At 42.6% G+C, this 13,315-nt stretch overlaps 1 protein-coding gene across 2 annotated transcripts; it reads left to right on the forward strand.

Moving 5' to 3' along the window:
- The first annotated feature begins 8,197 nt into the window (after positions 1 to 8,197).
- Positions 8,198 to 13,111, forward strand: LOC134463342 (uncharacterized). Of its 2 annotated transcripts, none has more exons than XM_063216551.1 (5): positions 8,198 to 8,559; positions 10,830 to 11,088; positions 11,552 to 11,694; positions 11,783 to 11,944; positions 12,040 to 13,111. In XM_063216551.1, the coding sequence occupies exons 1-5, from the start codon at positions 8,398 to 8,400 to the stop codon at positions 12,067 to 12,069; spliced, it is 756 nt and encodes a 251-aa protein (XP_063072621.1). In that variant the 5' UTR covers positions 8,198 to 8,397; the 3' UTR covers positions 12,070 to 13,111. The 2 variants fall into 2 exon arrangements, with proteins under 2 accessions (XP_063072621.1, XP_063072622.1); XM_063216552.1 differs by lacking the exon at positions 8,198 to 8,559 and adding an exon at positions 9,389 to 9,972.
- Positions 13,112 to 13,315: the final 204 nt, after the last annotated feature.

Here is a 13,315-nt window from a genome sequence, read left to right on the forward strand (position 1 = left end):
CCTCCAGCTGTGCTTTGAGTGTGTCCATGAACGTGGGACTGGCAGGTAGGTTGTTGACAATGCAGTCCACGTAAATGTTTGTGCTCTCCATCAGTTCAGTGTCATTTGCGGTCATTTGTTTCTGCACAGGTGCACGTGACAACGTGTCGGCAGTCCAGAGTGCCTTTCCTGGAACGTGCACGATGTCATAGGAGTAGCGCATGAGCCGCATTCGAAAGCGCTGTATTCTTGGTGGCAACAGGTCGAGTGCTTGTGTGCCTAGCAAGGAAAGGAGCGGCTTGTGATCAGTCTCTAGGCAGAAGTGCTTTCCTAACAGGAAGTCCCGAAAGCGCTCACATGCCCAGGTTAGACCCAGGGCTTCCTTTCGACTTGCGCGTAGCGTTGCTCAGTGGGGGAAAGTGAGCGGGAATGCGTAAGCTACCGGCCTCCATTCGCTGTCCCATTTCTGGAGGAGCACGCCCCCCAGTCCATAAGATGAAGCGTCTGCCGATACTTTGGTGTCCCTGCCCGTGTCATACATGGCCAGGACCGGCGGAGAGATTAGGGCTTCTTTTAGCACCCTGAAGGCCGCCGCCTGGTCGACACCCCACAGCCAACAGTTCTTCTTTGAGAGAAGATCGCGAAGAGCTTTGTCTTTCTCTGAGAGCTGGGGTATAAATTTTCCCACCTGGTTTACCATCCCCAGGAAGCTCCTCAACTCGCTCACATTTGTAGGCTCTTTCATGTCCCTGATGGCCTCTGTCTTTTCTGGATCAGGGCTGATGCCTGACGTGGTGATGACGTGCCCGAGGAACGCCACCTCACTCCTGGAGAGCTCGCACTTGTCTGCATTCAAAGTCACCCCTGCTTGTTCGAGCTTTTTCAGCAGGGCATGGAGACGAGCGTCGTGCTGTTCCTGGTCTTTTCCCCACACCAGCAGGTCATCGATGTGGCAGACCACCCCATCCAGTCCGTCGATCACGTCCGCCATGACACGCTGGAAGTGTTCGGACGCAGAGTTGATCCCAAACGGAAGACGCTGGAACTGGTACCGTCCGAAGGGCGTTATGAATGTTGTGTATTTGGCTGACCCCTCAGCTAAAGGAATCTGCCAGAATCCCATGTTCGCGTCTAGTTTACTGAAGACTCTGGCTCCAGCTAGCATTCCTAGACTCTGGTCGACTGAAGGCAGGACATACTTCTCACGACACACATACTGGTTCAAGCCTGTGAAGTCCACACACACACGTAGACGCTGGCTGTTCTTCTTTGGGACGACGACCATGCCAGCGCACCACTCTGTAGGCTCCTCGACGCGCCTGATGACCCCCATCTCTTCCATCCGCTGGAGCTCCTCCTTCACCTTTCCGATCAGAGGCAGGGGAATTCTCCGTGGAGTCTTTAGGGAAAAGGGCACGGCGTCTGGCTTGAGCTCAATGTTGTATGGTCGTTGGATGTCGCCTAGGCCCTTGTACAGTTTTGGGTAAGTTGCCTTTAAAGAGTCCATGGTGACACTGTCGACTCGAATGAGTAGGCCCAGGGCAGTAATGGCCGGTAGCCCGAGCAAAGGTGTGCTCAGGTTTTTGACCACGTAGACCTTCTCCTCCGTTTGCTTGCCTTTGTAAGCCAGCTGCATTTTTGCATAGCCAGCTACCTGTAGCTGAATCTTTCCTGGACCCAGCAATGGTTTCTCTGGCTTGTGGAGGACAGGCATGTTTGCCCCCTGGAACAAGTCTCTCAGGTCATTGTTCGAAATGGCGGTTACATCTGCGCCGGTGTCAAGTTTGAATTTCAGCACTTTCCCTTTAATCTGCACATCAGCCGTCCACATGTTGTTTTCACATGACACAGAGCCCAAGAAGAAACTTTTCTCCTCTTCTTCCTCAATGCACCCTACTACAGTCTTGCTTTTACAGACGTGCTGGTAATGGCCTATTTTTCCGCAGCCCCGACATTTTGCATCGTTGGCGGGACACTCCGCTCTCGGGTGAGAAGGCCCCCCACACTTGTAGCACTGGGCGCCGTGCTGCTGCTGCTGCATGCCATTGTCTCTGCCTGGCGTGTGTTGGCGGGAACGTGCGCCGCCGCTGCTTTTCGGGTAAGTATATTTGTGTCCTTTATTTATTAGTCTGTCTATGGAGCTACCCTCCATCTGCATCACGCTGCTAGCGTCACTCCTAAGTGCGCTCTGTTGCTTCTTTACTTCTTCGGACTGTCTTGCCATATCAATGGCTTTTTGCAATGTCAAATTTTCCTCCATCTGCAAGCGCTCAGAAAGTCTGGTGTTTGCAAGCCCCACTACGATCCGATCGCGTATGAGTTCATCATGCAAGTCCCCGTATTTGCAGTGTTCTGCTAGAACATGCAGGGCAGTGACGAATGCCTCGACAGTCTCATTTGGTTCTTGTTTTCGCATATTGAAGCATGCACGTTCAAACACAATGTTCTTTCTCACAATAAAAAAGTATCTCAGTCCATCCTTTACTTTGTCATACTTTTTCATGTCTGCATCACTCAGCTTCAACCCTCTCAATACATCGTTGGCTTCATCCCCCATACAATATATCAGTGTTAACCTGATTGTCCTCGGAGTTCGTGGACAAGTTGCTCGCTTGCCGAAACCTCTCGAACCTCCGGATCCATTTTGTCCATTCGAGCGGTTTGTTGAAATTGAAGGGCTCCGGTGGGTGGATGTTGAATGTAGCTGTGGGTGCACTACCCAGGTAGCAAAGTTTATCTGGCCCATTGTTGGTCCGATCCTTTTTTCGCGAGTGATAACAGTCGGCCCGATTCTGGCTTTGTCCGCGGCCCAATAATGGTCCTATTACCGTATGCCGACAGTGTCGGCTCAGTGTTGGCTCAGTTACTGCATGAGACTGACAGTTATTTTCAGTGTCGGCAGAGTGTTGGCTCAGTTACTGCATGAAGTGACAGTTATTTTCAGTGTTCTATGAAGTGTTGGCTGAGTCACGGTAACCAGTGTTCCAGCCGAGCCGACTCTCAGCCGACAGTGCCGACATTCTGCCAAGATTGGGCCGACTGTTCTTAACGGTTTTTGCTACCTGGGTAGCCGCCATGCTCGCTCCCCTTTACTGCAGTTGCACGTTAACGTTTTCCTCACGTTGTTCGCTCCTAACATCAGCCGATGTCTCTCCCTCCATCTCTCTCGCCGTGGACTGTTGTGTCTTGTTCTTTCTCTTTCCCCTCATAGACACGGCACTTCTGACACCATGTCGGATTTTCTATTTTATGAATAATAACTCGAGTGCGGATAAACTGTGTCTTTACATTACAGGTACTTTATTGAACTAACTTGAAGACGTAAGACGCATGCATCATGTGACCACACACATAATCCTATTGGCTACTGTACTTTATGTAACGTAACCTGCGTAAAACATAAACCCTTAATATACCACATTAAGATACACCACACGAGCCATCACGTACACACCTGCGCTCTGCTGCTTAATATTTTCGTCTCTCTCTCTCCCTCGCTCGATATTTCCCCTCTCTCACTTGCTGGCTGGCTTCAAGAATAAAAATCGGATAGTTCTCCAGTGCTTGCGCCATGTCGTCGGTCTCAATTTACTTCCAAATAACGCCAATTGCCACCCTAACTTAAAATATTATTTAAGAAAGTAAAGATGAATTGAATTATAACACATAGGCCTACAAGGTCATTTTCCTGACTTCTGTTGTTGTAGTGGTAGTAGAAAGGGTGCATTTCATTAGGCTTCTAGATATTTACAGAAAATGCACCTTTCTTCACGTGTTGCCGCGCCTCCCCAAGCGCTCTTTGGCGCCCCCCAGGGGAGGCGCGCCTCACCTATTGAAAACCCCTGGTTTAGATGAACCATTAGGCACAATGCAACACAGTATTGTTTAAATCTACAGTAGGCTAATACACAACATTTCTTCATCATGACACAATATGCGCTTAATGTTCATCTTTTTTTTCACAGGGTGGACGAGAGTGAAAATGACTGACCAAGAAGAAGCCATGGAGTGTGAGTCAGATGAGAACAATGTAAGTTTGAGAGCACTTCACGGAAATGAAAATGAGTAGCCTAGTCAGTAGGCCTAAACAGCTCTTGCCTCACACATCCATGAGGTCATGTTTTCCACATGACCTCTATTTGTCTGTTGTTAGAACACAAAACAAAGGTTGAACAAGCTAAGGGAATGTTTTTGGTACAAGAGGGGCTCATATAACTGACTCAATCAGGAGTGTGTGATTAGTTTATTGCAAGGAGAGGACAGAGGGCATTTGCCAGTGTGAAGGGCAACTAGGGCATGGTGACGTGGTTTCAGTGTTGCTATCCAGTAGGCTACATGTTCAACCTGCACTGCCTGGCCAAAAAAAACAACAACAAAAACATGTTCAAACACTCTCTTGGAAATGGAACACCTTTATCTTTGAATATAGCCTGCTAGGGGTCAATAGTGCATCACACATAAGTTATGTTTTAAAGGAAAAAAATTACAAAGCAAATACTTCCAGATTAAAGTAGTGAAAGTGAAAGCCAAAGTGAAGTGAAAGCCCATTGGGAAAGTCCAACTCCCATTGTCATTGTGACACAGCACTCCACAGCACACAAGTGAACACTGCACACTGCACACAAATAAATTGCATTTATGCCTCACCCGTGCAAGGGGGCATCCCTCAGTGGCGCCCTATGGGGAGCAGTGCGGTGAGACGGTACCATGCTCAGGGTACCTTAGTCATGGAGGAGGATGGGGGAGAGCACTGGTTGATTACTCTCCCCACCAACCTGGCGGGTCGGGAGTCGAACCGGCAACCTCTTGGATGCAAGTCTGACGCCCTAACCGCTCACCCATGACTGCCCTCTTTTAAAGTAATTTTTATATTACACTTTACTCACACTTATTTCCCAAAGTAACAAAGTTATTACAGGGGGTAGTAAGAACATGATTAAAGGTGCACTATGTGAAATTTTTAGTGGTTTATTTACAGAAGTCATCCTTCCCATTCACAAATGTTACCTTTGTCATGAATACTTACCACCATCATCAAATTCTGTGTTCATTATGACTGGAAAATGGCACTTTTCATACATGAAAAGGGGGGTCTTCTCTGTGGTCCGCCATTTTGAATGTCCAGGAATGGCCATTTTTAGCGGCAGAATGTGTTATACTTGGTCATATTAGTAAATATTAGTTTATTATTTACTTTTACTATTCATTCTATTATATTCATGAAAAAATGAAATTTGGCAATAGGCAACACAGATTCCTTGATCAGTATATTTGCAATTCTCTGGCCACCATCTTACACAGTGCACCTTTAAGTGATGAACCAGACTTAAGGAGGTGGTAAATCTGCTAAAAGATCTAACTGCAGACATCATTTAGTTAAGAAAATGAGGGCTCCAGGCTTTTCTATTGGATGATTTACCTCTACTGCAAGGTTAACTTAACCTGGTTTGGGGGGTGGCATTTGCCCCTTGGCCCAGGGCCCTCCTATATTGGTGGTGGGGGTCCTATTGTCACCTTGATAGGCTGTATGAGGGGCCCTATAAGTGTCTTGCCCTGGGGCCCTGTGTGCAATTGTTCCGCCACTGCCTGGTTTACTACTTAACCAGCCTCTTAGTATACCACCCAGGTCACTGGATACAGTCCATAGACCAAAGTGGCATTAGGTGCCTTGCTCAAGGGCACTTAAGTTATGATTGGAGGTGCAGGGAGAGGTCAGGGGGATATGAACTGCCAGCCCTGTGATCCGAAGACCAATTCCATAACCATTAGGCCAATAGTCTTCCCTATATGTATTAGGCCATGACTGCCTCGTAACTGACAAGACTTTGTAGTCACCTGATTGATCACTGTTGCTACGTATATAGGTTATGATTGTTGGTGTCGGCTAAATGGCCAGTTCTACTCAATGTTTTTTTTTTTAAAGATATGTTTATTGATTTTTCACTTTAGAAAAAAAACATTACATAAAACACAATCACAACAACAACAACGGCTCAGTTACACACACACACAAATAATCATTATGAGAAGACAAAATAATGACAGCTGCAAAGCGTTTATACAGAGCGATGTTCAATGATCTCTATCAAATCCCTTCAACAAAATATCAGATACACTACGTTCTAAGTAATTCAAATATGGTTCCCAGGTCCTAAAAAATAGTCTAGAATTTGAATGTAATACACAGTTCTACTCAATGTTAATGAACTGTTAGACCTTAACCTACAGTCTTCATGTGTTTATCATAGTTTGCTGTTGGTCAAAGATATTGCAGGGTAAATTCTTCCCATGTAAGACTTTAAGATGAACATTTGGATACATTTCATGTAATGATGTATGCCAGAATTAATATCACATGATTTTACATGATTTTACACACTTTGTCAATGATAAAATGTAAATGTCCCTCCTAGTGTTGTGTGCATTTGTGGAATAGTATGTAGTTAATGAATTTGAACATGTTACAGATGCATCACTATGACTAACCAAATTCTCTTTTTCCTAAAAGGGTCTTCCAGACCAGTCTCAGACTTCAGCAGTAGGACCTCCGCAAGGTCCCTACACACCTCCAGATACACAACAACCTATGGCACAAGATGGAATGGTAAGGAAAAGATAAATGGTTTGCACATGGATATACATCTTGATTATTTTTAAATCATGAAACTATAGCTGACTAGCTATGTCTGGCCAATCTCAATGCTAACTGACTCTTTTTTAAGTGAAAGACAACAATGCATGTAAAATGTATGCATGTATTTATTGTGTCAAACCCAGTAAGGCACAAAAACCAAGCTATTGTATTATATTGTAAATAATTGAATGTTAAACTATTTGAATGCAAGTTACATTATGTGTTATTACTACAGGCTTGAAGCACAGCTAGTAATAGAGGTGTGACTGCTGCTAGAGAAGTGGACAGTGTCTCAACTTTTACAGGATTACAGAAGCGCACCGCTGACCAAGATGAAAAGGCTAGAAAAACATTGAGCTTATAGCCGGTGCATCGGCTATACTGTATGTTTTATACTCTGAACTATTAACAGTTACCAACAGATTTACAGTGGACCTAGCCTGAACCTATCCTAGCCAACAGGAAGAGAGTTTCAACCACTTTTTATTTAGTGTATTTAGTAATATTAAAATGTTGATGTTGACATAGGGCTGCACATTTAATCGAAAAATAATCAAAATCGTGATAAAATAGTTAAATCGAACTCATTATTTTAATCGTGATTTAATCGTGGCAATAGTGACCTACTTTTGAGAGCGTCCTTGAAGCCAGAGCATACAGACAGGCTGGTGTTTCTGGCCAGTAATCTGTCCACTTAAGTTTCATGCTATTGCCTTTACATAATTATTACAATTCATTTTATTTTGCTCATCCCGTATGTAATTCATTTTTGGTTATATTTCATCTTGTTATAATTTTCAAAAAAATCTGCAAAAATCAATAATCGTGATTAATAATCGTGATTATGATTTTGACCAAAATAATTGTGATTATGATTTTTTCCATAATCGTGCAGCCCTATGTTGACATGACATAATTGACATAAAAATCACACCTTTGGAATAACGTTTAATGCCATAGCCTAAGTTCCATAACTGAAAGTGATGATCAAACATTCTCAATTAAATTTTCTCACTGCAGACAACACAGGCTTCAAAGGATGTCGCAGACATACATGTACAAATAGACTGGGAAGACAAAGAACCTCCCTTGAAATGGGAAAAGAACCTACGTATCACCTTGCAGACTTTATTCAATACGACACCCAAATACAAATCATATGAAATTCAGAATCTCCGTACTTTGGATAGTTCAGCCCACATAACCGTAAGCCCTCCAGAAGGTGAGAGAAAATGTCATTTTGCTTTCTTATTTACAATGTTTACAATGTAAGTGAATAATGTTTTCTGACCATGTCACTGTGTCATTTCATTGCAGCCCAACAAGCTCTGCTAGAGCTAAAGTCAACAAAATTGAACTTCAAAGGCCTTGGAGAGGTGACTGTTTATTTTAAAGAAGCCCTCCTGGCATCCCATAGCCCTGCCTTGGTTGACACACCTCAGCAAAAGTATTCACAGAGAAAGGTGGAAGAGACACGATTATCACAAGAGGTATTTATGATTTAGATGGCATTTCAGATCCCAGTGTCATTCATTATAAAAAGCAAACATCTGATTGAAGCATTCTGCTTTTGACAGATCCCAATGGCTGTCAGAGCGAATGTGGACCTGCATAGATATGATGCTAAGCAACAAAAAGAACTCCTGATAAGATTTCCAAAATATATAACCGGAAGTCATACTCTCCAAATAGATGGGACATATGAAGAGGTAGGGCAGTTCCACAAGGAATTTAATGAAGCTCTTAGAAAACCAGTGACAGCCACCAGCGATCACACAGCTCCTATGGAGACCAGTGCACCGACTTTGATAGTACCCGTGTTTCAGTACTGGCACTTGAATAATTTACAGAGCAAGGAGATTGAACGCATCCAAGAGAACAATGGAGTGAAAATCAAAACGGATGTCTGCGTCTCATTTGAAGAGGCTGGTGCAACTAACACCCAGGCATGTGCCGCTGCTTCTCAGGAATTTACCGACCTTTTCCAGGCAAATGCCACAGAGATTATCAGTGTTCCTGTGCCAGGTGGCTATGAGTCAGTGAAGACCTTTGTGTCCCTGGATCCCAAACTCATGCTCCAAATGTCTTCTGGGAAATGGAGTTTAATAGGGCCACGTGCTAGTGTCAACACAGTCCAGAAACATGACAACAAAATAAAAACTCCTGCTGCAATTTTGTTCAGCAATTCAATGAACCAGCTGATCCTAATTACCACATCCCTGCTAATTGGGGAAATGGCCTGTGTTGAGAGCACGGGCAGAAGGAAAACGAATGGCAGGCTTCAGTTTTTCCACCTCTGATCAGCAGTTTATTCCAAGACCATGTTTAAGTGATAAACATGGCTAAGTAACAGTAGGCCTAGAGTAACTAAGATAAACTATAGGGAGTGGTAATCCTAATACATAAATGTTTAGTTCAGAAAATCAGCACCCAAGGCTCTTCTATTAGAGGAGTACTACTGAGCCAGGTTCTTGGCTCAGCGGTCACTAGTGAAGTATTCGATGGCCCTATGTTATGAAGAAATAACTTGCACTGCATTTCACAACGGTTATGCTATATTACTCGTTACTGCAGTTTAGGAAGTGAATGCATGGACAGCGTTCCCACTGGTCATGGAAATCCTGGAATATCAACAAAATACAATAGAGGTTTTTCCAGTCATGGAATTTGTTCATTTTGCCTGTAGCCTACATGTACAGTCAAGGAATATCATGGAAATTTGTCCAATGCGTCCTGGTTTGCTTCTCTAAAATTGTGCATCTAGAATGCAAAAAAAAAATCAAAGGGGTGGCTGGAAATGGCTTTTTGAAATATTTGATCTGTCCTGTGCTGTTGTCTTGCTGCACATTTAATTGCCCCTTTTAGGTCAAGTTAAAACTTGAACTTGAAAGACTGGCCATCACAAATTGACCCTTTTAAAAATCTGATTAGGATCTTGGGTATTTATTTCCTTTTAAGGGAGGTTATGGACATTCTACTTTATTGTCAGGGAGATGTAAAAGTCATAGTAATCTGACTTTGAGTGGGAACTCTGATTGACCTGGACTCGAAATCAACTGGGGGGAAATGCATTAGGCTACGCCTTTATTGCCATAAACTGCAGTTTACAACATTTGTGTGAAAAATAACCACTTCGATTGGCCTACAGCTCAGCGTAGGCCACAGCCTACTGAACAGCTGTTCACCTTGCATCATAGCCTGCCGGTCACGTGTTGAATGACTGGTCAGATCACACTACTTTCGTTTTCGATTCCCTGGTCTAAGCTTGGGACTGTTTGTGCCGTGGGCCTTTTTTTTTCTTTTTCAAACTGAACGCGTACACGAACATGGAATTCGCAATTTCGGACGAGGTGTACGACGTAAGTAGTCCACGAAGTGGTTGTAGCAACAAAAAGATGAACGAATGGCGATATTCAGAGCCAAACCTACAGTAGCCTATCCCTAAATGTCAAAATTGAAGCAAAACGCAGTAAGACTTTCTATGAAGTCATATCTTATGAGCGCATTTATATCAAATTATAATGCAATTATTTTTATATATATAGTCGTAATGCGTTTTTATATATATATATATATATATATATATATATATATATAAAAACGCATTACGACTACACCCATTATGTTTTATGTTAACAGTAATTATCATGAATCTAGCTTATAATGCTTTATTTAATCCAAGGGTGTTAGACTGCTTGTGACTAGATATAAACTACAGGGTGCATGATGGGGCTTACAGTGCATTTATGATACATTATAGATGTGCATTATAGGCTACAGTGCATTATAGATGCATCCATATGAACTTCACTTTACTTAGAGCACAAATTGGCGAATTGTCCCACATGGTACATAGCATCTTATGAGCCCTTATGACAGTTCATCATCCAGGTCTTTGTATAGAAGGGTATACAGTAGCATAATGTACTAAGCCCCATCAGGCAGCCTGTAGCCAGTCATGAGCACTCATGACACCCTTGGATTTATAAAGCATTATAAGCTAGATTCATGATTATTCATAAATGTCAATATAAAGCATCATGAAGCATTATGAATGTAGTCATAATACGTTGTAATGCACATTATAATTTATATATAAATAATAATATAATTTTAATATAAATGCGCTTATAATGCGCTGTAGATATGGGCTTTAAGTGTTACCCAAAACGCCTCTGTCGAGTGTCGAATCTAATAACATAATGCTTCTTTACAGAATTTGTATTTGTCAGATGACAATCCAGATTTGCCAGCAGTTCTACCCAGTGCACCTCCGGACTTGGGTTCCTTTTACATCAGACTGCACTGGCCAGAGGTAGGCCTACCGCAAAGGTGGGCGCCTATGCTTCAAAAAGCGCTTCAGACGTGGATGAACAAAACTCTGCTCAACGAAATCAATGTCAGGTGCAACATCCACAGACTTCAACCATTGGAAACCCCAGGTTGCGCAGAGGTGCAGCTAACGCCTTTCGCAGGTAATCATGAATGATTTCTAGCCTAGGGGTCTGTGACGTTATGCAAAACCACCAAGTAAAGGAGAGGGGTTGTCTTCAATTAAATTCATCCTCAAGGGGATCAGTTGTCCCTTGCCCAGGAAGAGACGGGGCCCAGAATTGGGTTTTCATTACATTGTATGTATTGGATGCCTGGGGGCCCTTTCAGATGACTTTGCCCTGGGCCCAGCAAAAGCTGTCAGCGGCCCTGGTTGGGGGAGAAGTGGCACAACATGCGTATGCACTGTATAATTTCCAAACCCTACCCTGTCTCCCACCCTCGACCTATCATGATGTTCATTGTTCGCTATCCAATACAGACAAAAGCCTTATATAGGCCATATATATATACACACACACACACACACACAGTATATTATATGTGGCTTTGTATTTACATTTTTTTCAATGCAAGTAAAAGTTGTCATCTTCCTTACATGTACAGCCCTTTCCAAAATACTGACCAAGAAATCGTCCCATCTGACCTTCAAGGACTTGAAGCAAACAGCTGTTGTGGACTTTTACAGTAGTGCTGCCCAAATGAACAAGTCGACTGATGCCATGAAGAACGGTCAAACGGCTTTACAAGTAGGCCTGAGAAAAATATTCTTACTAAAACATGTATTCAATTAATTGTGTTGAAATTGATTTTGCATTCATTCACTCTTCTCTTTAGATTCCGATAAAGGTGAATGCAGTGGTTGATGTGCAGAATTTTAGCCCCCAAGTGCAGGCTGAAGTTATGAAGAAGTTCAAGACGTACAGCTCGGGACCGCACAATCTGTGCATACAGGGAACACTGGAGGATGTTAACATGTTTTATGACAAGCTCCAACAGGTAGTATTGCAAAAACAGTAATACAGTAGCTTTACCCCACACCAGATAGTGTGATCTGAGAATCATCTCTAACACTCCTTTTGTTTTGTTCACAGCTCTGGCTACCCCGACCCAGACTACATTAAGAAGGTCAAGGAGGAACTGAAGGCAAAAGGCATCGAGTAGATAACTTAAAACCTGAACTCTATTCATTTCCATTATATGTTGTTATAATTATATGTTGTTATGTACATCATGACATTGGTAATGGTTTGGCCCAAATCTCTGTGTTTGATTTGTGTTAAAATATGCAAAAGTGCACTGTGTTTGCACTGCACTATTGAAAGCTTCAGCTCATCCTGAGGGAAAAGTGATCCGTGTGAAGACTTTGTCCGCTAAATTGGTTATAGGCCTACAAAATGAAGACAATCAAACTATCAAACTGTTCAACTCAATTGTGGCCTGAAGGGGTTAACAAAACACTTCCTCGTTAGTGTTATCTTTCAAACAAGATTTTCCAGAATGTCATGTTTGTATTTATAGCCTATGCCAGTGGTGTGCGCAGACATCACAGACCTTTTGTGGCAGGTGTTCAAGGTGGAATCCCACATGTGGAACTCTTTACTGAGCTAAAGAGGCTATATTATATTCATTGGTGAAAGTAGGCAGGATCGTAACACCGGTATAACATTTACAGCAGATGCGCAGTACCTGTAAGAGAATAGGGTTAATGCTGGCCAAAAACCCACATTTGAAAATTCTATTGAAGTAGAAAACATACAACCACACCATGCCATTTGAGACAAGTGTCCTATGAAGAGAATAGCTTGAAGTTACGAAAATAGTCATGCAGTGATATAGGCTACTGTAGATCTGTAGCGCACTGTATTTTGTTTGCGCTCTTTCTGATGTTTGCATTGGAAAGGCGGTTGTTTGGAAGACTTGTACAAAATAGCACTGGTAAGACATGAAAACTACTTTCACCCCTGATTATATTATATTATATTATATTATATTAGGCCTATATTATATTGACCACAGTAAATTGTGATTAAACAAACACACTTTCAAAATGGCACTTTATGTCCAGTAAGGTAAAGGCCAGGTACCTCATCTCTATATGTGCATGTCTGTATCCTGTGGGAAAATCTTTTTTTTTTAATTGTTTTATTTAAAAGAGGTGTGAATGGGTATTTGGCATTAGCCCTAATTATCTTTTGTTTACATTAAATTCATTGAAGTTATGTATGTTCCCTTGACTTGTCATTGCAAAACAAATGCTGAAGTGCAAATGAAGTGAATAGCCTATCCCATTTCCACAGCTGCATTTTTGACCAGTGAAATGGAAATATATATTTAACTAGTCTGGAACAGATGCAAAATGATTTGAGG

Source organism: Engraulis encrasicolus, chromosome 14 (assembly GCF_034702125.1).
Source record: "Engraulis encrasicolus isolate BLACKSEA-1 chromosome 14, IST_EnEncr_1.0, whole genome shotgun sequence".
NCBI lineage: Eukaryota > Metazoa > Chordata > Actinopteri > Clupeiformes > Engraulidae > Engraulis > Engraulis encrasicolus.

Coding starts and splice junctions, on each gene's coding strand:
- LOC134463342 (XM_063216551.1), top strand. CDS start 8,398: ATGGAGACCAGTGCACCGACTTTGATAGTACCCGTGTTTCAGTACTGG. Junction 11,089..11,551: donor GCAGCTAACGCCTTTCGCAG/GTAATCATGAAT, acceptor TTACATGTACAG/CCCTTTCCAAAATACTGACC. Junction 11,695..11,782: donor ACGGTCAAACGGCTTTACAA/GTAGGCCTGAGA, acceptor TCTTCTCTTTAG/ATTCCGATAAAGGTGAATGC.